A 27,755-nucleotide genomic window follows, 5' to 3' on the forward strand; every position below is an offset into this window, starting at 1 on the left:
CTTGAACAAGATAAGAGCCTTCATGTTGACCATAGCAATGTGAACAAACATCCATATTTTGACATATTATCTAAGCACATGCATACATTTAACATGATCGTAGTCAATTCTTGGACAATTGGTTATGCTAAGCGATACTATGAGACACCCACACACTTGACACACCAATATTCAGATAGATTTGATGGTTCGGAAAAATATTAAACACAAAAGGTTCCTGTAACAGTCACATTCGGCCAAGTATGAGTGGCTACTCGGTCGAGTATACTCTACTCGGTCGAGTATAATAGTATACTCGGCCGAGTAAGCTTTACTCGGTCGAGTAGTGCCTTTACTCGGTCGAGTTTAAACAGGCAGAGATATTTCTAAGGCACTGTAACACAAAGCATCCTTGAATTCACCTACAACCAAACTTACTACCACCATACTAAACATAACCAACTCAAAGAGTCACTACACAATAAGCTAAATAAGTAACGGCCTTATGGCCGAGTACAGTCATCCAACAGTAAGAAATAAATCCGGAAAGTACACATCCAATACAAGAGAAACAAATCCAAGAAATACAACAAAAGGATCAATAGCTAGGACCCTTCTCCATGTTCTGATCACCACCTCCACCAGAAGTACCTGTACCCGAGCTACCTGCTCTCGGAAAACCAGTTGCTGTTGAGTAGTCCCCTCCTAGCTGGCTGCCGTAGTTGGCTCCCCACGGTCCTGCGAGGCAACCAAACTCGGTCTCCTCAGGTGGCCTCCAAAAACCGGGATCAACTCCGTAGCTGTGGAAGACTCCCGTGTCCACTCCAGGTCCTCTCCACCAAATAGGCTGCGCTAGCTGTGCCACTATACCCTGATTAAGGGCTATCTCGTGCATGTTGCGGAGCACCAAAGTAGTAGAGATCCGCTCAGACAAGTCACTCGGCTGCATCCTAGGGTCATGCACCGTGGGGTAGGGCGAGTACTGGTGAGGGTAGAAGCCAGGGGCAGAGTAAGAGGGCTCAGGTTCGACCGGATCTGTCCTAGACTGCCTAACCCTACGACGCTCACGAGGTGGGGGAGGTGCCTGCTGCTCCTCAGGTACCAGAACAGGCTCAGGTATATCCAAGAGAATGGTAGGATCAATCAGATAGGTCTGGGGCTCAGGCCTAGGTATATCACAGGGGTTCCCACTCTGCCAAGTGGTCGACAACAGGAAGATGGGCAGGGTCAGGAAGTACCATCCACATAGATCCCCTCACCCTCCAGGCATAAGACCCGTTATCCAACTTCCTCAACCATCTGTTCTGACGCCAATACTGGGCGTCCATGGTAGGAACGGTCTCCACATACTCATCCCCCTCTGGAGGTGGGGCCTCAAAATCAGCTAGACGCTGAGCTAGGCGGGTCACTATGGCCCCGCAAGCAATGTGTCGGGTCTCAGACTGTGCCATGCGCTCCAGACTAGATCACACTATCCTTGGAGCACTATAATAGAACGGCTTCCTACGGTGCAGGTTAAGGTAAGACATAAGCAACATGACCTCATGAGAATTAAGCTTGCTCACATCATCTCTCGCATACAACAAACAAGTCATCATCCTCAGGAACATACGAAGGGAAACATGCAGCACATCATTGATCAGCATAGCACTGGCACTAGGGGCAGGTCGGCCAGTCAAGAAAGGAAGGTAGAGAGGGGCACCACTATTCTTAGCCACGTCACTCAGGTATCCCGTCCCCTCCTCCTCCAAACCAAGATGGCCCGCAAACTCATCCAAAGTCATCTCGTGATCCCCATTCATGAGGCGGAAGGAGACGGTCTTCCCCTTCTCATCATACTCGTACGAGCTCAAGAATTCTAAGGTCAGGTGGGGGTAGGACTTTTTCCTTAAATGGTATAACCCCTCCATTCCCAAAATCTCAAATATATGAATTATGTCTCCCTTAATCCCCAAGGTCTTTAAAATCTCGGGGTTAACACACCGAGTAGGTCGGAAAGGACGCCTTATCAAGGCTACAAAGGCCTTGCACTGCTTGAAATCAGAGAAAACTACCGATGGATATGCCTCCACCGGTGGAACCACGGGCTCATGGCTAGACTGACCCGTTTCAAGTTGAACATTATGACGTGTCCTCTTATTGGTTAGTCCCCTGGTTTTCACCATGCTGCAAAAGACAAGTCTTTAACAAGGGTACTAGACACACCAAAACTTTACAAAAGATGAACTGTTTTTACTTGTATAAAAATTTGAGGCGAACTGTTAAGGCAAATTTTCTCAGCAATTCACCAAGTATTTTACTCAAAACACCAATACTTTACTCAAAACGTCTTTACCAACATCAAGAATCTTTAAATAGTATGATAATCAAACAAATTTCGATTTTAGCAAACCCTAAAACTCAAAAATCCAAGTTAAACCAAGAAATTGCTCAGGTAACGGTATAGTCGAAGTTTATATACAATTAAATCCAAGGAATAACAGGAAAAAGACTTAATTTCAGTTACTCAAAATGGAATTTTGAGAAATTGATAAAATCATACCATAACTTTGAAAACAAAGGAAGAAATTGAGTTAAAACCTTACCTTGAATTGATTTGGGGCAAGTAAGAACAAGTTGACCACCAAAAATTCACCCAAAAGCTTGAGAAAGGAGGAATATGGAGTTTTAGAGGGAAGAAGATGAAGAGATGGGAGGCGGAAATAAGAAAGAATGGGACGAAAATAGGGTTTTTGTATAACCCGGTTAAGTCCCGATAAAGCAATACTCGGTCGAGTACTTGGTATACTCGGCCGAGTGTCGACTACTCGGTCGAGTATTCTACTTACTCGGTCGAGTTTTCAAAAGACAGTAGCGATTTTAATTTCCACAAAATGGGCACTCGGTCGATCACCCTCATACTCGGCCGAGTCTGGTCTACTCGGTCGAGTACGAACTTCTACTCGGTCGAGTTTCCAAGAGTTGAGATGGAATCTGAATTTTAATGTTCTTGCAAAACAAATAGCATAGTTCGGAGTTCCGTGCAAACGGCTCGTCACGGTTAGAGCTTACTTCTATCACATAAACACGCATCAACATGAATTTTTGTACATTCCTTACCAATTCGATCGCCATTTTCTACTTACATTCCCTACTTTGCTATAATAACAACTCACATGTCACCCTTAAGCATATGTAACAATCAACTACTGCACAAGCAAAGTTTAACTCATTTATCACATTATTACACATTCCACCGATCACATTGTACTCACCTTAAACTAAACGTTTACAAGACAGCAATCATCACATAACGCAACCATTGGCAACCAATTATTTGACTTACCCTTGTTACACATTTCAGCAAACCCTTTAACCGATTCCAGGCTTTTTCACGCACACTGATACACATTATTCTAACCATAGATGCACACGACAACCATCACAGAGTAACGACTCTTACTAGCTACCCCTCCTTCCCGTGTCTGGCTTAAGCTCGATGGGGCCATAATTTTGAAATGAGGGCGCCTACTCACCCAAAATCTAGCATCGGCTGGGGCTCCCAACGCACATACACCAGGTTCATTTTAGTTGACACCCTACATTCATTAGATTCATTGGTTCAGGTTCCAAAATTGTCGGCTCTGATACCACTTTGTAACACCCCCGCACACCAGGATGCCTTATCAAGGACCATCCCTGTGTATGAAGGTGTTACCATCTCGGTCACCCGAGGTAGTAGATCAAATAGACAATAAAAGAACATTATAATTAATAACTTTAACACCTTACAACCACGGTACAAAACTGAATACAAGAGATAACTATGATTGCTAAAGAACTCATGCGTCTGACACCTATGCCGGTAGCGTGGTGACTCGATTCCCTCCATGCCCAACAACAACAATCAACTGTACCTGCTAAGCCAATTGCTCACCATCCCCGAATGGATCACCACAGTTTTGAAACATAACACGGGGTCAGTAACTGAGCAATTAAGGTAAGACAAGTACGATAAATAACCAACTGATCATCCACCAACCCTGGTCTCCCGATCTCACACAGTAACCGACTACACACCAAGGTGTGTAGCCCTGCCAGATTACCCATCGTAACAGGTAATCCTCGCCGCCAATGGGTGACCGCAGCCCATCCCCACCAAGTCCAGCTCCTCAATGAGCGACTAACAATCCCTATCCCTTAATGTGCACATCCCCTCCCGTGACGGGTTCCACGGAGGGCGAACTAGGGTGTGAAGCCACTCCCGCAAGTGACTCCACCACAAACACACACACACCACAGCAACACAGCTGTCACAACACCACAACTGTCACAACACAACCACATCACCACCGTCGCCACAACACTCATACTCAGATGACCAGCAGATAACAATAATTACAAACAAACACAATCTTAAATCAATTGACAGTAATCGAGTAGGGAAACCCTACCTCGTCGCAAGCCATGAAAAGCATCCATACACAGCCAGACCAGACTCCAATATGCAACCTACAATGATAGCCATCCCCTATTATACAACTATCCTCAATAACCTACTAGAAGACACAAGGCGGAGACTTACCTATTGATGTGAATCGATGATGACACGGATGACGACCACACACGTAACCTTCCTATGCGAATCCCGTCTTTCCTATGGTGGAGGTGTAGGTTATGTATATGAGAGTGTATGGAGGTAGGGGTAATAGGAGAGAGTGGCAGGCTAGGGTTAGAGAAAGAGGAACTGTTGAGGAAATGAGAAAAATGAAATGAATCTCGCGAACTTGCGTTTTATATTAACACGTCAACAGCAGCCATACTCGGTTGAGTACTGGAGTACTCGGCCAAGTAGCCTCTGCTAGGTCGAGTAATCAAACCCTATAAGGATCATGTTCCAAACTTAGTCCCTCACCCATTCCTCCCTAAGGTCTTTTTTGGTCAACAATATCGGTCAACAAAGTCCTAAAATATCCTGAGTATTACACATTACCCGTTTATAGGAGTAATGAGTTGCCTAGATGAATAATCACCCTCATGCCAAACTCACTAAAATGACCCCAAATTATTACTCCCTTATTTTTTACACCCTTTTCCCCTCAATTCAAGCAAGCCCTAAGGGGTAACATGGGCAAAAATGAAATCTCAAGGGTACCATGCGCAGATTCTTAAAAGCAAAGGTGATACCATGAGAAATCGGATAAATTAAGGGGTACCATGAGAAATTCTCGTTAAATATTTTACATTAGTCATAAAGCAATGTTTCGGAAAATTATATTTCCAACCCAAAAAGATAGTACTATATTTAACCGCTAAAAACTTAGGTCTAAATGCTATCTTAGAAACTTCGAAAGGTAAAGAATGAACATCATAGTGAAATTGAGAGTACTATTTTTGCATTATATTTGTGCTCAATTTAGCCATCTAGCTAGGGGCGGACCTAACCATTGGACTATATGAGCGTAGCCGCAGTCGTTTTGAGGAATATTTAAGAAATCAGTAAAATTAATGAGTCTAGTGGTTAGTATATGATAAACTACCTAAGATTCTCGTGTTCAATTCCAAGTACAGACTTTTTTTTTTCTTTTTCCTTTTTGTTCTTCAACACTACCCCGCAAGTATATGCTAGTATTCCACTATTCCTACTATTTATCTTTTCTAAGACATTAAAATTTCATATTCGTTATTTTCTGGTCTATAGATTATTAAAACGTAGTGGTGGTATTAGATCCGTAATTTTATTTAAATTCCACAACTAGGCCCTTCAAGCTTTTCTAATGGTAAAGTTAGACATTTTAAGTTTCTTAAATGTATGGTAAATTATTCTACCAATCGTAAATTATGAGAAACGGTTTTTTATACACGATAAGAAACTAATTAGAGAAGTATTCTCAAGAATATATGATCGGAAACTAATGTACAAACTAATATTTACCATAATTAATGAAATAATATCCTTGTAAAAATTATCTTTTATATTTCATTAATTGGATAATTATAAAGTGACTTTTTTGTCATATATTTGTGAAACATTAAACAATAGGGTTGGCTTTTTTTTTTTAATTAAAATTATGTAGCTTGATTAGTACAAATGAAACCTAACGAAGCTAAATTTAACTAGGAAAAATTCTTGTGTCCGCCGGAAGGACCGTATTCCTTATACTTCAAGGCAATCTACCAAATGTAATTATTATAATGGCTTAGGTGTAAGGAGTACGGTCCTTCCCGAAGGACACAAACATTTTTCTTTAACTAAATAGTTAGTTTTTTTTTTAAAAAAAAAAAAAAAAAATCTCTAATGACGATCTCTAGCCCTACCTATAATCAATTTCTGGCTCCGCCCCTCCATCTAGCGATGTTTTGATCCAACAATTTTTTTAATTATTTTTTCCCGAAGAAGCTGCAAAAAAAATGTGAAGTGCCAATTTTTATTGGAAAAATATTGGATCATCTATTTATTTGGTTCGCTGGAAAGTTGACCACAATACAATGGCTAAGCAGTAATGAAAATGAATGGGTCCTGGATCCTATGGCATGTTTTACGTCAATCTCTGATTCTCTGAATACACTATCCTTTTGTGACACATCATTACCAATCCCTTTAATATAATCAGTCAACTATTTTATGTCAAAACGTAATGTGTTTAAAAAGAAAAGATCGTTGATTATGATATGATTATGATTATGAGTATGAGATATAAGCATATAACACACGAAATTGGACACCACTCTAGCTATTCACAATATTTGAGGTAAACATCATGAGCAGTGCTATTCATGACCTTGATTCGATTCTCGTCAGTATCAAATCGCCTTTGCGACTCCCCTAATACCGAAAAAAGAAAAAAACATTTATGAGGTATGTACACCATACCCTCAAGTAACCAATCATTTATCAGATACACCCCCAACTAACGAATACCATACATTTATCAATCATATTAGAAAATAATCGTGTATATTCACGATACTTCTTAATCAGATGATGACATCTAATTCTGTCCACTAATCATATTCATATACACAACCAACAAACCAACAAGTAATACCAAACACTTATGTACATTCAGTAAGTCTCCTTTGTGACCGGTATATCCGTCACATGCTTGTGACGGGTCAAATATCACCACATGGGTAGATAAGACAAAGATAAGAGTGCTTAGAGAATCACAAATGGCTTATCTTTATCTACCCAAGTGGGTTTTATTTGACCCGTAACAAGTTGGTGATGAGAATTTGTGATGTACATTATACACAAAAGTATTTATGAAATCTTTATTGTAAATGGCTGGTGATGAGAATCACAAATGGCTTATCTTTATCTACCCAAGTGGCTGTCTTACCCATGTTTCGCCATTCCCTGAATACGATTTACCTTGACCTTAAACCCGTACTTCATACGAAGAATTATGGAGATATCAGGAATAACTTCATATCCCTCCACAGCTTCAATACGGTAATTCCTTAATACAGTTGCTGCCACAATCTTCATTTGTGTAAAGGCCATATCTTTCCCTACACAAGTCCTAGGACCGGCATTGAATGCTAAGAACTTGTAAGATGGCTCGTGCCTAATCTTCCCGTTCTCCGAGATCCATCTTTCAGGCTTGAACTCCCAACAATCCTCTCCCCATATTGACTTCATCCGACCCATGGCATACAAATTGAAAATAATTTGCATATTTGGATTCACTGTGTGTCCACTTGGCAGTATATCCGTCTCAACCGGACTCTTGGCCTCAAATACCACAGGAGGGTACAATCTCAAGGTTTCGCATAATGATGCATGGAGATAAACCAATTTGTTGCATAACTCTCTCGAATTGTTTGAGAAATCTTGAGTTTGATTCATTATTTTTTCGAGTTCTTCTCCAAGTTTTATTTCCACATGGGGGTTCTTAGAGAGGAGGTAAAAGAACCAAGATAATGCTGTACTAGTGGTATCTCGTCCTGCTATGAGAAAGTTAAGAATTGTATCCCTTAAGAATTTAGTATCATCATCTCTCTTTTTTTCGGGAGCTCCATAATTTTTCTCATTTTCTTCCATGTATAATTTCAAAACATCAATATCCATCTCATCGTTTTTCGAATTTTGATTGCTTATGCAACTATATATGAAATCATCAAGGATAATCCAAGCTTGTTTATGCTTCCTTTCTTGACCTATATTCAGCCATCTTAGGGATTTCCATATAAATGGCGGTATGGCATGGCGATACAAGATTATTTCTTCGAGATCATCCAAAGCCTTGGCAGGCGGGACACTAGGCAACTCAATCGATAATGATCTCGGGTCAAAATCCATTAGGATGGTACAAATGATGTCAAATGTGAACCTTCCAAATAAATCTTGCAAATCAATCTCAATACCTTGGTTAGAGACATGATTAAGGATGGGTTTAAGTCCACTCTCAATTTTCTCTTGAACATTCTTGACTAGATTTTCATGAAAATTGGAGTGACTAAGAAAAGATTGAGCCATCTTTCTATGATATTCCCACATTGGAGAATCTGAATTGAAAATTCCATCACCTAACACATCAAATATCTCATTGAACTTGGAACCCTTGGGATAATTTCCAAAGTTCTTGCTCATAATATAGTGTACGTTAGCCGGATCGACTGTGCCTAATATGTGCATATTAGCTAACCACGGTCCTTCAAACACAAAATTCAAATTGGTTTTTTCAATAATTTCGGTGAAATAATCATTGATTTTGTGAATGTTTAAGAAGAGTGCTGGAAGCATTCCGACTATTGGCCAATTAGTCGGAATACCATTTTTTTCATGGAAGTAATAGTATAAGAAAACAAGTGAAAATAGAAATATGAAGCTAATTTCAATAAAGGACTCCATATTTCTCACAGAATAAAATTCGAGTACCCAGATTTTTTAGCTAGTAATTAAAGGTGTATTGGGAATGGTTTGTGTTCATGTAAAGCCTCTCCTTTTATAAAAAAAATAAAAAAAAGACACTTTCATTCCCATAAAAGCACATAACAATCTAGTTGGATTACTTGATGAAAAACTAACCTTTAATTTCGTATAATGGTTGATTGAAATCCAAATGTTTTAATTAATGGACCCCTTAATATCTCATGTACGAATTTAAATTGAAGAAGCAACTATCTAGTAAGCTTGACGTTCCCTGCATGGTTGAGAAATTGCTTGACATAGGCAGGACAAATTCCCATTTGTTAAAAAAAATAAAACAAATGAGAACTGAAAAAAGTTCGATGTCCAAGTAACAATTTAGCATATCGGGTAAAGTTACAAGATGTTACCATAGCCGGTAGCTCTTTCCCTCTCAAAAAAGAGATAATAAGGGTGTTTGGTAAACGACATATTGGTGGATTTTGGCGTATTTAAGGCTTTTAACATATGCAAATTTTAGTGTTTGTTTGGTAAACAAACTGATGGGGCATATTCTGCACCGCTGACCAAGTCAACATATTGAGCAAGGTCAAAGATATCCACAGCAAGTCAACGACTTAGATGACCCTAGCCGATCATCGACCCATCTACTGTCACAATGGGTCTCGGCATGACAACTGCCAAATGGGGCACATATCCGCGTACTCATATCCAAGAACCCTCGGTCGGCCTGCCATAGGTCCATCGGCCGAGGGTAGAACGGTCTTTTCACCTGCTAGCCACTTGGCCACTACGTGACAAAAGGTGAAACTCTATAAATACTCCTCAACCTTCATTGAGGAAAGGATCCACATTTTAACCTAAGAATCACTATTCATCTGGTATTATCTTCCTTATCTCTCTACAATATACATTTAGTCAAATAACAACTTATCCCATAAGTTTACTGACTTGAGCGTCGGAGTGAGTTCGCTCGGCCCCAAGCCGAGCCCTCAGTTTGTTCATCGTTTCAGGAGACCGAAAGGAGGATTCAAGCAAAGACGTCATTCTACGAGCTACGAGTGGTAACAAATATCTGCTCTGGAATTACATCCGGAACACAAACAATATATACTTCAATCTGTTGATTATCAAATCAGGCCTGGAATTACTAGCTAAAAAATTTTAGTGTTTGTTTGATAAACAATATATATATTTGGGCTGATGTTTTATAGCATTGTTGCTTACTCTAATATATTGCTTAGCTTATTCTAATTTCTAAAATAGGATAAATTTACTCCATCACTAATTGCTAATTAAAATATGTTGGTCAAATCTATCATTTATAATATGTTTTTCAAATCAGCTTATACTTTAATTTGTTGATTACCAAATCAGGCCATGAAATTCACCTCCCATCCATTTCAAAGTGCTATACTACTTCCTATTTTAGGTATATATAGATCAAACTAGTGTTTTTAATAAACAAAATGTCCAAATAATACCAATAATATTACCCTATATTACAAAATGTCATCCAATATCGCCAATTATGCTTTGTATTTTGATCAATTTAATAAGTCAGTCATTATACATATCATTTACTCTCGAGTACTTGTAGTACGTGTCCGTCAAGCGAAGTACAAGATCGACATTCAATCAGTAGCGGTGCATAATGAGTGATAATTAAAGCACTTTGACGTTGATATCCTCCTAGTCCTAGCAACAATGAGTTCATTTTCGTAGTGATTTTGTGTTCATCAGTTGGTCTTGCTTGTGACAGGTACTATCCGTCACAAGCTGAAGACGGATAGTATCTCTCTTACAATAAGGCAAGTAGGAGAGTAAGTGGGGCGGAAATGGAGCATCCTATGAATAGTGCCACTAGCATATTGTGAGAGGGGTACTATCTGTTTTCAGCTTGTGACGGATAGAGCCCGTCTTCAATGAGATTTTGTGTTCATTGTATGGGAATGGAGTATGAAAGTTAGAGCAGTGCTCAGTTTAGACGGACATTATCTGTCTAAAGCAGGCCCGTCTAACCCCTAGCGTTCTATGTGCAATGACACCGGGCCTCAAAATTTTGGGGCCCAATTCTCAGTATGACCCATACAAGTGAAAAAAAAAAAAAAATTAAAAGGACTAAAGTCAGCACTAACTACCATAATACAAAGTACAAACACGTTATATATATTTCATTCCTCTTTATGATAATCTCCTTTCCCAAAATATGCAGTAATTGATTTCCTCTCCAAAAAATTAAATTTGCTCTTTTATATTCCCATAAATTTATCTAATGTTCCTTTTGTAATGTTTAAATAATTCCAAATCAATTCCTCCTCATAAGGCATAATCATTCCAAATATACAATTAGAGAGTTGGAGATGAAAAGTAAATTATGAAATTCTTTGTTTTAACGGTTTTTTATTCATGGACAAAGAGTCCGAGATCAAAGTCGACTATGAAAGTTTGATAGAGGAATTCTCTTCAAAAAAAAAAAAAAAAATTACGCGAAAGAACCGCTTTTCAAATTATTTGTAGTTTGTATTAATATTTTTATGTAAACGTTCTTTGATTTTGTAATTTTGAGGCCTCATATTTTTTTTTTTTGCACTGAGCCTCCACTTTTCTTGAGACGGCCCTGGTCTAAAGTTGTAGATGGATAATGTCTCTCTTACAAAATGAGAGTGGATGATGGAAGTGGGTGAGAAATGGATATCCCCACTTACCCTCCCACTTGCATTTTATGAGAGAGCCACTATCCGTTTACACCTTTAGACGGATATTGTCCATCTATAATGAAACGGATTGAAGTTAAAGAGCCCTTCTTTTGCTCTATTTATTTTTTCTCTCTTTAAAAAGCAAAAATAATCAATTCTTCTTTACAATTATATATTGTTTCAAGTACTCTAAATAAATAGATGAACAAGCTTATCTGGAAGGAAAAATTATAATATGACATGATGCCTCTTTGACATTATTTGACCCCATGATTAACACAATAGTTGGTACTTTGGTGTAGGCGAAGAAGCAAATAAGAACATCTAAGAACGTTGTCAAAAGTATTCTTACAAAATATGATGTTAGAGAGAAAGAGACGTTGAGTAATCTTTGTGTCAAACTGAAGAGAGAGATATTTAAAGTAGTAGAAGTGTTTAAGAAAGCACGAAATTAATCTGAAAAACATAAGAGATCAGATTTGGAGAAGGATGTAATTAACAAGAAAAACCACAAAGAGACTTTGATATCATGTAAAATTTTACTGGGAAGAGTATTTCATGAACGATTTGTATTTACCATAAACTAAACCTAGACCTAGAATCTACTAAAATAGGTAACTCTACATCATTTATACTATTACGATTACGATATATTATCAATTTATCATATACGGTAATATTCTCCCAACATTACGCCTTTAGACTAAGTTCTTCCATTTTTTATAGATGCATATTGTTGGCAAATTTAAATCAATTTTTTGAGGAATGCTACCAATTTTCACCCTCGGATAATTTCAGACTGTTTTTTTTTTTGTTTTTTTTTTTGAAAAATCCCAAGGAGGGATTAATAATTTTATCATTCATCTCGATCAAAACCGCATCAACAATATTCAGGAGAAGCACATCCGACCAAACGTGCCTACCGTAGCTTCATGGGTTAAAGTGTGCTATAGCATGGGCTACCTTATTACCTAAACGACGAACAAAAGAAAATCCACAACTTCAAAAGAATTATATCTACTATAAATCTCATCATAAACTAAATGAATGTCGCTTCTTCCCCGTTCCGTTGCCGAAGATCGTTAATGACTCCCAACGAATCACCTTCAAAGACGACCCGTAAGCATCCACGCGCCTGGGCTTCCATGATTCCCACAAGAACTGCTTCCGCTTCCGCCACCTTCACCTCGCACTCTTCCTGTCTCTGAACCGCAACCGCCCAGCATGCCGAGCCCTCCACATCCCTTCAAATAGTTCCGAGCTCAACCCCAACACCCTCAATGACCCCCGCATCCATATTGATTACCCTGGCCGTGGCTTAACCCATCGCTCACTATCGCCTCCCTGACAGGTGCTCCGCGCACTGCCACTTCCCTCATTGCCCCTCACACTATCAGCTTCTCCCCTCCGTGTCCCCTGCTCTACAACTTTTTTTGCCTCGCCTCTTCCTCCCTTGCCTTCATTTCTTCGACTACATGAGCCAATTGCTTAGTAACACCTTGCACCTCGCCCCTCTTCCCCTCGAAAACAGCCTTATTACGCCTTTTCTATAGTGCCCAACACCTAGTCATAAACACCCTCGTCTCTTCCTCCCTTAACTCGCTCAAAATGCTCTTCCCCCACTCCCCCACTCCCTCACCCATACACCCCTTGTCTCCACACACATATCCATGCCCAACCCTTCCCAAAACTCATCCCCCACCCACAATCCTTAACAACGTGGAGACTAGTCTCATCGTTGGTATGACACGGAGGGCAATACGCATCACCAATCCCTAGCCTCTTCAGAATATTTTGCTTCGATGCTATGGCGTCATGACACAATTGCCAAAAGAACAATTTAACACGGGGCAAGACCGGGGCCGTCCAAACTTGTTCTAGAACTACCTCTCGCGTTCTAGCTCCGACTGCTCCTCCTCGATCTCTCCACCTGCAAGATGCCCTTCTTATCGAGGTCCCAACATCAAGCGTCTTCGGGTCCATCCAAACTAATGCGAATTTTGCGAATTCACTCAAGTTCAAATGGGAGAAAAAAAGACTCAAGCACCTCAGAATTCCAACCTTCGCCATTGGGACGCATAAGATCTTCAACGAGCACGTTCTCGCTATCATTATTGCGTGGGGATAGCACTCGGAATGTTTGTGTCTTCATAATCTAGGGGTCTTTCCATACACGAATCGCCTTCTCATCCCCAACACGTCGTCTAAGTCCTAGGTTCAGCACACCTTTCATTCGACTCCCATATACTCCTCCATGTGTAACTCGGATTGTTGCCAAGCTCCGCCTCTAAAAAAGACGGCCACCAAAGTACTTAGTCTTAATTACCCGATACATAAGGCTGGCATCATTAATTAATAACCTCCACCCTTGTTTTCCGAGTAAGGTGTTGGGGTTTTTGGTACAAATAATATAAAATGCAAAGACACACAATATTTTGTTATGGACTTAACCACAACCCAACTTGTATTATTATTCCTAAACCTTAACAATAATACAATCTCAATCCTCCAACACTTAGGGCATTAGCAATAGATGAACCTCCAATAGGTTTGTTCTCATGCCACATAAGTTAGTATACAAACGCATTTACCTACAAACCTCATCCCAACAATAAATAAACCTCTTCAAAGTTCATCACATGGCCCACCATACTATTTCTTCTCTCACATTCTCTCTCCACAAACCTGGATACTATATTGTAACCCCTCTCATCCATGAACCTCAACACCCATGTCCAACAATAGAGGGTTTGTAGACAAACCTTTAAAATAATTGACACGTCATCTTACAAACCTATTGACAAACCTCTATTGCTATTGCCCTTAACTACTAGTTACGATTTCCAACTATGCTTAACTCGGGATATTAAGCATACACTCTCTCTCACTAATCCAACATGACTTATGACCCTTATTTATATAAGTTCCTAAGTCTTAACTTATCTAGTAACATAAAGAGCCATTACATCCTTCAAAGCTAACTCCTAATATTTACTACTAAAAACATCTAACATACAAAATGTAAATACTAGTAACATAAAACATAACTTTGACATAAAGACTCTAATGTTGTTACTAACATATCAATAATGTTGGGTTACATTCCCAACAAACCTCCACTTAAGCCCAACATTACTTTGGACTTGTCAATCATCAAGAGGAGCGATCCAACCTTTACTTCGAAGCACCTCCCCTTCACTTGAGAGTACCTCCCCTTGAACTAACTCATCTCCACCACATCTTCCATCAAATGTGAATAAGTTAGTCTTACTTTTTCTACCTTTGAGAATCACCATACCCTTTTTAGTGACCTCCAAAACACCATTATCAACATGAATGGTACAACCCTTAGAATCTAATCTACCTAATGAGATTAAATTTCTACTAATATTTGGTATGTATCTCACATCACCAAACCTTCTAACTTGGCCATCATAAAGTCTCACCTTAACTTCACCAATCCCTTCAATCTTTGCCTTATCACCATTTGACAAACTTGAAGGAAAAGTAGATCTATATACTAACATATTCATATATGTTTTTGTTAATTTGCTCATAAAATTAAATAGTGATCTTATGCATGCAAACAATAAACAAAATAAAGAAGAATTAATCATCCTTACATATGATTTTCGGATCAAAGGGCACAAGAGAGTTCTCCTACTCTCTTGTTCTTGAGCTTTCCTTAATGGATGAACAAGGATTCAAGATGAGAATCCCTCCCAAGGAATTATACCCAAGATATACTCTTAATAAAACTAATATTATTATTACTAGAATAATACTAATTTTGTATAAAAATTGACCCAAAAATTATTTGATTTCTCTATCAAAACCGGTTGAGAGAGAGGAAGAATAGAGGAAATTTTATCTTTCTAAAACTCTTGTTTTTAGATGGGTGAATAAATAATAATCACAAGTGAGTATATTAGTGAATATTAGGCAAAAATAAGAAGAAAAACCACAATGGTTTTCTTCCCAAAACCGGGTGGGAGAGGAGGAACAAGGGAGCCAATGCATGCTCATGGTTGCCTTCACAAGAACAAGTAGGCATGCAAGTCTAGTATTAGGTAAACATGATTATGTTTACCACTAATACAATTAACCTAATATTTTCCTAATCCTCTCCAATATTTTGGTCAAGAGGATAAAATGGACTCCATTTTATCTTTGTCAAAATGTCAATTTGTCATATGTCACATGTCACATGTCACATAAATTTATTATGTATTTTTAACATATTAAAAATCAACGTATTAATAAAAATACGTCATATACAAAAATCGACCTAGTAATTCATAATTACTTGTACCAAAATATTTTACCAATTATAAATCACAATAACTTGTATTTATAATAGTTCATTCAATTTCAATTGTTTCCTTAAACAATAATTTCATCTGAGTAATGAAACAATTCGATTACTTAGACCGTATCTTATTTAATCAGATTACAATGAGATACGTAAATTTTACTTCCAAAATCATCCGTCAATTTTCAAGTAATTTAATTAATTCGTAACGTTATACGATCAATTAAATGATCAATTAAGAGTAATATCCTTTAGGTATGACCTAGGGGATCAACTGATCACCACCGTCGCACGACAGTAATGTCAAACTCTAGTCAGCCAATCATTACCGATATGTGTGGACCAGTTGACAGTAAAAATACTTCACAATTGTATTCTTTTAAAATGAGACTTAAACATGTGATCATCATGATCAACAGTTGTGATCACATTATTGTCGGAGGACACATATTCCAACAATCTCCCACTTGTCCTCGACAAGTGTGCGTCACCAATTCTCTTGTCCTATTACTATCTTCCACTCAATGCAAGATGTCTTTCAGGTCGTACTTGCAAGTGATCATATCGAGAGTGGTTTCCTTGATCGGGAGAATAACTGATTGACCGGATTAATCCACCATGGATACAATCCGAGCGTGGCCACGCATTTCCAGTTCATTACTCCTCAAGTGACCCTGAGATATTTTATAACCCTGACTAGGGGTGGACAATTCCTATCGCACTCATTCCCTTCGACTAGCCACAGCCATCATAACCCAAAATATGCCCATTTGACCCCATTTACGAAGGTCGTAGTAACACAAATCAAAGTTAATCTGAAACTGTGCCATCTTAGGCGAATAGTCTTTAGTCAAAAGAATCGACTCATTTGAATATTATAGTAGCTCTCGCCACGACCAGACTATATAAATTTGCCAGAACTCTATAAGCGGTCATTAGGCCCGACAAAACGTTCCTAACAGTCTGCCTATGTGATCGATTTGTCATCTCACATGACTCTATGGCACTTGAACTTGCCATCAATCGCATCACACTCTAGTCACTTCGAGACGTCACCTCATACAAGTGACTATGGGCAAATACCATGTTAATCCGTGTTCACTTTAACGGGGTTCAAATGTCTCCACAACCCGTTTGGATATAACAATGTATAATAAAAAGATCAAAGGCAAATTCGATTATGAATATGAACAAAAACAACACTTTTATTTCATTTCAAAATCTAACATAAACTTGGTACACGTTTAAGTCCCATGGACGCCACATGTCCATCATGTTTTGCCTGCGATAAAGGCTTGGTGAGCGGATTGGCTATGTTGTCATCCGTCCCAACCTTACAAATCGCAATTTCCTTTCTTTCAATGAAATCTCTTATGACATGATATTTTCTAAGTACATGTCTAGATCTATTACTAGACTTTGGCTCCTTAGCTTGGAAGATCGTCCCACTATTATCACAATAGAGAGTAATGGGATCATTGGCGGTAGGTACTACTCTTAGACCTTCCGTGAATTGCCTCGATCCACACACGACTTCCTTGGCGCCTTTCCCGATGCCGCAATGTACTCGACCTCCGTTGTTGAATCCGCGGTCACGGACTTCCTTGAAGCTTCTCCAGCTAACGGCACCACCATTGAGCATGAAAACGAAACCAGCTTGTGATTTCATGTCATCTCTATCTGTTTGAAAAATTGAGTCCGTGTATCTATTAACACGGAGTTCGGTGTCTCCTCCAAACACTAAGATAGAATCCTTAGTCCTTCTCAAGTACTTAAGGATGTTCTTTGAAGAATCCAGTGACCCTCACCTGGATTTCCTTGATATCTACTCGTCATGCTCAAGGCATACGAGACATCGATGCGTGTGCATATCATGGCGTACATGATTGATCCAACGGAAGCGTAAGGGATCATCTTCATGCGTTCAACATCATGGGGTTCGGAGGGAGATTGAGTCTTGCTCAATATAGTCCCAGTTACCATAGGTACCAAACCCCTTTTAGATTTGTCCATGCTGAACCGTCGAAGAATTTTATCAACATAAGAATCTTGACTTAGTGCCAATATCCTCTTGGATCTATCTCTATGGATCCGGATACCTAATATGCGTTGTGCTTCTCCTAAATCCTTCATTTGGAAGTGGTTACCTAACCACTTCTTAACAGAAGACAACATTGGAATATCATTTCCAATTAGTAGTATGTCATCGACATACAAGATTAGGAACACAACATTGCTCCCACTAAATTTCATGTATAAACATGGTTCCTCAACACTTCGAGTGAAACCATTTTCCTTTATAACATGATTGAACCGATGATTCCAACTTCTAGATACTTGCTTAAGACCATAAATGGATCTCTTAAGCTTGCACACTTTGTTAGGATTTTTAGAATCAACAAAACCTTCGGGTTGTATCATGTACACCTCCTCTTCTAAATGCCCATTTAGAAAAGCGGTTTTGACATCCATTTGCCATATTTCATAATCATGAAATGCGGCGATCGCTAACAAAATCCGTATGGATCTTAGCATGGCTACGGGGGCGAAGGTCTCATCATAATGGAGACCTTGGACTTGGGTAAATCCTTTTGCCACTAGCCTAGCTTTGTAGACATCGTCATGTCCTTCTATGCCATTCTTGACTTTGAATATCCATTTGCATTGAAGAGGTCTTGCCCCTTTAGGCAAATCTACCAAGTCTCAAACTTGGTTTTCATGCATAGAATCCATTTCGGACTTCATGGCTTCAAGCCATAAGGAGGAATTTGGACTAGAGATTGCAGTCTTGTAGGTGGCGGGCTCGTCACTTTCTATAAGCAATACATCGAGTGTTCCATCTTCTTCGATAAGTCCCACATATCGATCGGGATGGCGTATAACTCGGCCCGTTCTTCTAAGTGGAGGAGGGACAACCGCGTTAGACGACGAAGGAACAACTTCTTGCGTCTCTACCTCGGTTTGTGGCTCTTGAACTTCATCAAGTTCAAAATTTCTCCCACTCTGTCTCTTAGAAATAAACTGATTTTCAAAGAAGACAGCCTCGCAAGACACAAACACTTTGTTATCTTGAGTTTTGTAGAAGTAGTAACCTCGTGAGGTTAAGGGGTAACCTACAAAGATGCATTTTTCGGATCTTGGGGCAAGCTTGTTGTCGTTCTTTATCTTGACGTAAGGATCACATCCCCAAATTTTCATGTAGGATATATTAGGAACTCTTCCCGTTCACATCTCATATGGAGTCTTTTCGGTGGCTTTAGTGGGAGAATTGTTCAAAGATCTTATTGCGGTTTGAATCGCAAATCCCTAAAACGAGTTTGGTAACTCGGTTTGACTCATCATGGATCGAACCATATCAAGTAGGGTTCGATTTCTCCTTTTGGCAACATCATTGAGTTGTGGTGTTCCGGGTGGAGTAAGTTGTGATATAATACCACGACCTTTCAAGTGTGAATCAAATTCAAGGCTAAGGTATTCTCCACCACGATCGGATCGTAGTGCCTTAATCCTTTTATTCAATTGGTTCTCTACTTCGTTTTGAAATTCCTTGAATTTCTCAAACGCTTCACTCTTATGCTTCATTAAATAGATATACCCATATCTACTCAAGTCATCGGTGAAGGTTATAAAGTAGTCATAATTACCACGAGCGGTGATACTCATTGGTCCACATACATCGGTGTGTATGAGTCCCAATAGTTCACTAGCTCGTGTCCCTTTACCACTAAAAGGATTACGAGTCATTTTGCCAAGTAGGCAATATTCGCATGTACCATATGATTGATAATCAAATGGTGTAATCACATTAGTCGAAATTAATCTTTTGATGCGATTCTCGTTTATGTGACCTAATCGACAATGCCAAATGAACGCTTCACTTGGGTCACTTGATTTGAGTTTCTTTGATTGAATGTTATAGATATCATTAGTTGGATTTGAGGTCTCTAAAATGTAAATGCCATTGATAGAGGAAGCTTGGCCTATAACCAAGTCGTTCCTTGAAATAGTACAACGATTGTTCTTAATGACAAAACAAAAACCGTCTATGTCTAGCATAGCGATTGAAATAATGTTTTTAGAGAGTGTAGGCACATAAAAACAATTATGTAAATACAACTCAAATCCATTAGGCAAAGCTAAAACATAAGTTCCTTTGGATTCGGCCGCTACTCGAGCTCCATTTCCAAGGCGTAGATCCACATCTCCCTTGCTAAGCCTCTCCACATCTCTTAAAGCCTGTAAATGATTACAAAGGTGAGAACCACAACCGGTATCTAGTACCCATGTCGTAGTGGAAGTATAATTTATATCAATAACATAAGTTTCCTTAGGAATTTTACCTTTTGGAGTGATGATTCTTTCCCTTATATTTCGCAAATATACGGGACAATTCCTAAGCCAATGTCCCATGCCATAGCAATAATGGCATTCATCATTAACTTGCTTGAAGTTTTTGATTTTCTTTCCCTTCTTCTTGAACTTTTTGCCCTTTGAAGCAAAAACTTGATTGCTTGAGCTCCCACTAGTTTTGGCATCTTTATCTTCCAGAGACAACGACCCTATAGATTGTATGAGGTAGTCTTCCTGAGACGGGCTCACACGAGATCTAGTATTAGTAGGTGGTTTAGAAGAAGTGATGAAGTTAAGGTTTCCATCCGAACCTATCCCAAAATGAAGTTCTCTAGTAGTGTCGAAATCATTGTTGGAGCAAACGTCGTCAAAAACATTGTGGTAAGACTCAATAGTTATCGGTGCGGTAGCATTTGATGGATTCATTGTAATGAACTACAAATATGGAGGAAAAGGAAATATTAACATTTGTCTTTTAATATCATACTTGTGAAAAATTAACAAAGATATGAGCATTTATATAGTGACCTCTACCCAACTATTATAAATGATTCCAAGACCCAAATTCATATTAACTTGGGCACGGTGTGGCCGATAAAACCCTTATCAATATAACTCGGTGGATTAACGCTTTAATCGATTCTAGTTTTAGAACTCTTGGTCGATAATATTACATTAACATTTATCTTTAGCCCAAAACACATTCAACAAGGGCACGGTGTGGCCGATAAAACCCTTATCGAAAACCTTTTGTTGAGTTCAACCTAAATTTCGAATAAATGTGTCCATGATCCAAACCCACATTAACTTGGGCATGGTGTGGCCGATAAAACTCTCATCAACATGAATTCGGTGGATAGACATTTATCACTCACTTCTCCTACGTAACAAGGTTTGTACCCCGGTGTGGCCGAGTGCACTCCCTCACGAAATAGGTTTTCATGGTTTCTACTATTTGGTAAGGCTATGTCTCAATTGTTTATTTTAGCGAGAGGTCATGCCAATTTATTATCTATCACGTTTTAAGTGAACTAAAGCGGTGAACTATGATAATTGTTATTGACACGGTCGATGAACTCGATAAAATGATAATGCATGTTTTAGTTATGACGATTTAGCGATGCATGTGACATATAAATAAAATGCAAAGCATAAAAAAAATCCTAGTATGGCCTTCCTAAAATAGAAAATCTAATTAACTATTACATATTCGGAAACCAACTCCATTGTTCCCTTGAACTTTGGTTGTGGCACGCATCTCGAGGTAATACCGTCTTTATGTATCGCCATCTTGAAGAAATCCGTCTTTGGGAACTCCGAAATGAACAAAATTACATAACAAATTACATAATTTCCTATTATACATTTGTAACTAAAATAAAATAAATCTATTAAATTACAAAACGGTGATACGAGATCACAATAAATTACAACCGAATCGATATTCCCATACATTTCGGGTAATACCAATTAAAAACTAAGGCCATACTAAGTAAAAATTACATAATTCAAAAATTACATAAAATGAAATTATGACAATGATAAATAAAATGCAGCATTATAATATGTATGAACATGCCCAATTTTATGCTAAATCGCCTTTAAGTAGCCAATATAGTATATTACTCGGTTTTTACGGATTTGCGTGATTCAACATTTTATAATCACAAAAATTACATAAATTCATATTTATGCATAAGTTAATTACCCTAACCTCTTAGGACTCAAAATTTAGTCTTCACTAATTATTTGACCATAATTAACTCATATTTCTAATATTTGTTCATTAATGGACCTAAAATTACAATAAAAAGGCTATAAACTTCAAATAAATCACAAAATTTCAAATAAATTCAAAATTTGAAATTTAAACTCATGAACATTCTGGAAAAATACCATAACACTCATAATATTCAAAAACATAGGTTTAAAAATTTCGAAATTTATCCGGAAAAACAATGTTGCGGTTTATCGGTTTTAACAAAATAATCATAAAAACATGAGAAAAATTATATTCATCAACTTTTCAATTTTAGATCTGAAAAAGATAATAAAATGCAACATGTGACGTTTTTTCTTAGTCATAGAGTATGTTTTATTAATATTTCACTAATTAAGTCACTATTTATGCTATTTTTCTTCAAAAAATCATAAATCATGCATAAAACTTCAATATAGCCTATTATTTTACACACATCTTGTAAAATAGCATGTGACAACATACTAAATTTTTATGACCAGATTCGAAATTTATCTCATATTAACCTATTTTTCATCTAAATCCGATTTTAATAATGAAAAATCCATTTTTCGAGCATATGAAGTCCAAAAATTATAAAAATTTACAGGTCATCTCAAAATAATATATGTGACAACATATCCAAAAATCACAGGAAAATTCGAAGTTTAGCTAATTTTAGTCCGAAAATGACATTTTATTCATAAAATCATATTTTAATGCCATTATTATATAATATGAACAATAAAAATCCATAAATTAACCAAAATATCCTAAAAACATTTTAGGACCAGAAATTTTAACATGCATAATGATTTTCGTGATATATCATAATAACACAAATTTAACAAGTTTTATATGTTAATCGTATAACTCGGAAAAACTTTTAACCGATTTGCATGCAAACAACCAAGGCTCTTGATACCGATTGAAGGAAAAGTAGATCTATATACTAACATATTCATATATGTTTTTGTTAATTTGCTCATAAAATTAAATAGTGATCTTATGCATGCAAACAATAAACAAAATAAAGAAGAATTAATCATCCTTACATATGATTTTCGGATCAAAGGGCACAAGAGAGTTCTCCTACTCTCTTGTTCTTGAGCTTTCCTTAATGGATGAACGCGGATTCAAGATGAGAATCCCTCCCAAGGAATTATACCCAAGATATACTCTTAATAAAACTAATATTATTATTACTAGAATAATACTAATTTTGTATAAAAATTGACCCAAAAATTATTTGATTTCTCTATCAAAACCGGTTGAGAGAGAGGAAGAATAGAGGAAATTTTATCTTTCTAAAACTCTTGTTTTTAGATGGGTGAATGAATAATAATCACAAGTGAGTATATTAGTGAATATTAGGCAAAAATAAGAAGAAAAACCACAATGGTTTTCTTCCCAAAATCGGGTGGGAGAGGAGGAACAAGGGAGCCAATGCATGCTCATGGTTGCCTTCACAAGAACAAGTAGGCATGCAAGTCTAGTATTAGGTAAACATGATTATGTTTACCACGAATACAATTAACCTAATATTGTCCTAATCCTCTCCAATATTTTGGTCAAGAGGATAAAATGGACTCCATTTTATCTTTGTCAAAATGTCAATTTGTCATATGTCACATGTCACATGTCACATAAATTTATTATGTATTTTTAACATATTAAAAATCAACGTATTAATAAAAATACGTCATATACAAAAATCGACCTAGTAATTCATAATTACTTGTACCAAAATATTTTACCAATTATAAATCACAATAACTTGTATTTATAATAATTCATTCAATTTCAATTGTTTCCTTAAACAATAATTTCATCTGAGTAATGAAACAATTCGATTACTTAGACCGTATCTTATTTAATCAGATTACAATGAGATACGTAAATTTTACTTCCAAAATCGTCCGTTAATTTTCAAGTAATTTAATTAATTCGTAACGTTATACGATCAATTAAATGATCAATTAAGAGTAATATCCTTTAGGTATGACCTAGGGGATCAACTGATCACCACCGTCGCACGACAGTAATGTCAAACTCTAGTCAGCCAATCATTACCGATATGTGTGGACCAGATTTGACAAAGAAAATACTTCCCAATTGTATTCTTTTAAAATGAGACTTAAACATGTGATCATCATGATCAACAGTTGTGATCGCATTATTGTCGGAGGACACATATTCCAACAAAACTAACCACCTTCCCTTCACATTCTTCATAAGAGGAGAACCATTCTTCTTCCACATATGTGATAGGAAGTTCCCGAATCTAACACCCAGCTCTCACTAGGTTCCTTTTCACCATGAACCATTAAGAGCTCACTATCGTCAACTTCTGCCATAACTGCAGCCCCACTAACACGAATCTTTTTCAACTCTTTCAAATCTTCTTTTGCCTTAGGACATACAGTTTGTATATGGCCTAACTCATCACAATAGAAGCACTTGATATTAGGATTGTGCTTTTTCCAACCGCCCTTCTTCTTGCCACGATATTCACCCACAAAAGCTCCTCCATCACTTGAAGAGCCACCACCTCCTTGCTTCATCAATTTTTCTGACTCGATCAAAACCACAACGGTCTCATTTAAGGCCAACGTTGTCTTCCCCATAAGTAAACTAGTGATAACCGTGTTATACTTTTTGGGAAGAGAAGCCAACAACATTATTGCCTTATCTTCTTCTTTGAATGTCTCATCCAAACTCACCAATTGGGTGATCAAGCCATTGAACTTGTTTAGATGGTCCCTCAAATCGCCGTCATCTACCATCTCGAGCTCAAAAAGATCTTTCTTCAAAAATAGTTTGTTAGCCAAGGACTTCGCATTATAAATGCTACATAACTTGGTCCACAACTCCTTTGGATTTGTCTCCTCTAACACACTATACTTGATTACTGGTGCAAGGGCTAAACGGATTGTACTAACCGCGCGCAACTTCATGTCCTCCCATTTGAGAACTTGAACATCATCGGGCCTTTTGTCTTCAAGAGTCGCATACAACCCCTGTTGTATGAGAACGTCCTTAATCATGCTTTGCCACAACGAGAAATTGTTCTTGCCATTGAACAACTCCATCTCAAACTTTGTACCAAAACTTTTCTCCATCGAGCCGTAGCTCTGATACCACTTGTTGGGGTTTTTGGTACAAATAATATAAAATGCAAAGACACACAATATTTTGTTATGGACTTAACCACAACCCAACTTGTATTATTGTTCTTAAACCTTAACAATAATACAATCTCCATCCTCCAACACTTAGCTACTAGCTAAAATTTCCATCTATGCTTAACTCGGGATATTAAGCATACACTCTCTCACTAATCCAACATGACTTATGACCCTTATTTATATAAGTTCCTAAGTCCTAACTAATCTAGTAACATATAGAGCCATTACATCCTTCAAAGCTAACTCCTAATATTTACTACTAAAAACATGTAACATACAAAGTGTAAATACTAGTAATATAAAACATAACTTTGATATAAAGACTCTAATGTTGTTACTAACATATCAATAAATGTTGGGTTACATTCCCAGTATAAGGCTTTGTTAAAATTATTGTAGTCTCGGAGCCCCAATCCTCCCATAGCCTTCGGCAAACACAACTTGGCCCAGGCAACCCAAGGAATCTTCTTCCTTTTGTGCTCCACACCCTACCAGAACTTCGAGACAAGCGAGCGCAATTCCTCACAAAAGTTAGACGGAAGCTTAAAGACACTCATAGCATATGTCGGAATTTATTGGGCAACTGCCTTTATCAAGATTTCTTTCCCCGCTTTGTAGCAAAGCGACCCCTGCCATCCTTGTAATTTCTTACCAAGCTTATCTCGCGCAACCGAAGTAATAACCCGTTTAGAATGACCGACCACCATAAGCAAAACCTCCATAACTTGAACCCCTAACATGCCTACCACACTAGCTTTCCTCGCCGCACTAGTCCCTCAACTAAAAGACACCGTTGTTTTTTCGAGGCTTTACGAGGCTAACTAAAAGAGTCCGTTGTTTTTTCGAGGCTTAACGAGGCTAACAAGTTGACCCGAAGTCGGATCGCTTCATATTTCTCCAAAAGTCGTTTGACATGTCTCGCTTCCTCCTCCCTAGCCCCAATGAAAATGATACCATCATCCGAAAATAATAAGTATGTCACCATAGGGGCAGTAAGGGCAGCTCGAATCCCATGAATACTACCTTCCTCCATTGGACATAACCTCTGCGTAAAGGATAAAGAGATAAGGGGATAAATGATCCCCTTGCCTTGGGCCCCTCCCCGGATCAAAAACCTCAGAAGAAGAACCTTTGACCAACACTATGTAGTGGGCTGACCTCACACACAACATAACTCTCCCGACCCACCTCTCATCAAAACCCATCCCAAGTTAAGTCTTATCTAGAAACACCTATTCCACCCGATCGTAAGCTTTGGCCATATCAAGTTTCAGCGCCATGTGACCTCCCCCGCTCCTGGTATTTTCATATGATGGAACATCTCAAAAGCCACTAAGTTGTTGTCTAAAATTAGCCTACCCGGAGTAAAGGCACTCTTGTTCTCTGACACAATCAGCCTATTAGCAAAGACCTTGGAAATAATTTTATACAAAATATTACATAAACTTATGGGGCGAAAATCCGTCATTTTATCAGAGTCCTTCTGTGGACATGGCCCACCTATACGCCAAGCTGACCTGTAGATGTATAGCGGTCTTTTGAAAGCCACGCTCGGCGGCGTAAGAATGCTTTTCGACCGGATCGTTTTAGATCGGTCGGTTTCGTCTCGGCAAGGGTCTCGAAACGATGCAAGAGATGTTCGGAGTCGCCACCAAGCATTTGTGGGATGCTTGGAACCCGTTCGAATCCAATTTATACCTAGGTCAACCAAGGCAAAAAGCGGTGTTTGACATAGGTACTAAAGATAAGGAATCGTCCCTCTTTAGCATCCTATCTCTAGAATGACTCTCGTACGCCCTGGATAAGGTCGTCCACTATCCAAAGTTTCTGAGTAAGAGGTGAAGGTACGTATTGGGAAGCCCTTTAATCGGACACCCAATCCCGCCCGCGGTAACGGCCTCTACTGATCGATCTTGGTTGGTTAAATGCAAAAGTTGATAAAACGGGTAAATGCATGAATACGCATCCACGAATTTAAACCTAACATGTGAGCTTTCTATGTCGGTTGTTTTAATCCAAGTATCAAGTATTTGATGTCGAGTTGGATTTAATGTTGATTTGCATGCAAGACGGAAATTAAACATCCATTTACCGAGTTAGGTTTATTGTGCATAACGTGATCCATTAGTCTTAGTAAGGCGTTTTGCAAATATGATGTAAAATGGGCAGATTTGTCATTTGATCCATCCTGTATTCGGGTTAACCGAAGTTGGGATCGTCCTGGACAAGTGCTGGAAGGAAACAGACCCTGCATCAGGCAGCCAGAAGAGGCGTGAGCCAGTAGGCGATGCAAGCAGGTCTGCCCTGGTTTGAAAATGGAAAAATGAGTGGCCTGTTTAGGCGTGGATCAACAGACGATGGAAGACGTCTTATGATCATTGAAAAAGTTTTTAAAATGTATTGAAAAATGGGTGTTTAAACCCGTCTTGATTTAAAAAGACCGTTTAGGCCGCTTTTGTGTTGATTTGAAGAACGGGACTTGAATAATCGTCATTGTTTTGACAATATTCGATGTCGGGTTTGGTTTTGCAAGCTTGGCATGAATAGTTTTGAAAATGATTATGAACTAATTGTTTTAAGTTCATTTGTTTGTAATTAGTCAATGTTCATCATCGTACTCGGGTTAAAATCCGAC

At 38.2% G+C, this 27,755-nt stretch overlaps 1 protein-coding gene across 1 annotated transcript; it reads right to left on the bottom strand.

The window, feature by feature from the left end:
• Positions 1-6,870: 6,870 nt before the first annotated feature.
• On the bottom strand, positions 6,871-9,119 carry LOC141586810 (alkane hydroxylase MAH1-like). Its single transcript, XM_074408175.1, has one exon. It carries the CDS (start codon positions 8,813-8,815, stop codon positions 7,298-7,300), a length of 1,518 nt encoding a protein of 505 aa, XP_074264276.1. The 5' UTR covers positions 8,816-9,119; the 3' UTR covers positions 6,871-7,297.
• Between the last annotated feature and the right edge of the window lie 18,636 nt (positions 9,120-27,755).

Source organism: Silene latifolia, chromosome 6 (assembly GCF_048544455.1).
Source record: "Silene latifolia isolate original U9 population chromosome 6, ASM4854445v1, whole genome shotgun sequence".
Taxonomy (NCBI): domain Eukaryota; kingdom Viridiplantae; phylum Streptophyta; class Magnoliopsida; order Caryophyllales; family Caryophyllaceae; genus Silene; species Silene latifolia.

Excerpts from the sequence above, each read along its gene's own strand:
- LOC141586810 (XM_074408175.1), bottom strand. The coding sequence starts at position 8,815 with ATGGAGTCCTTTATTGAAATTAGCTTCATATTTCTATTTTCACTTGTT.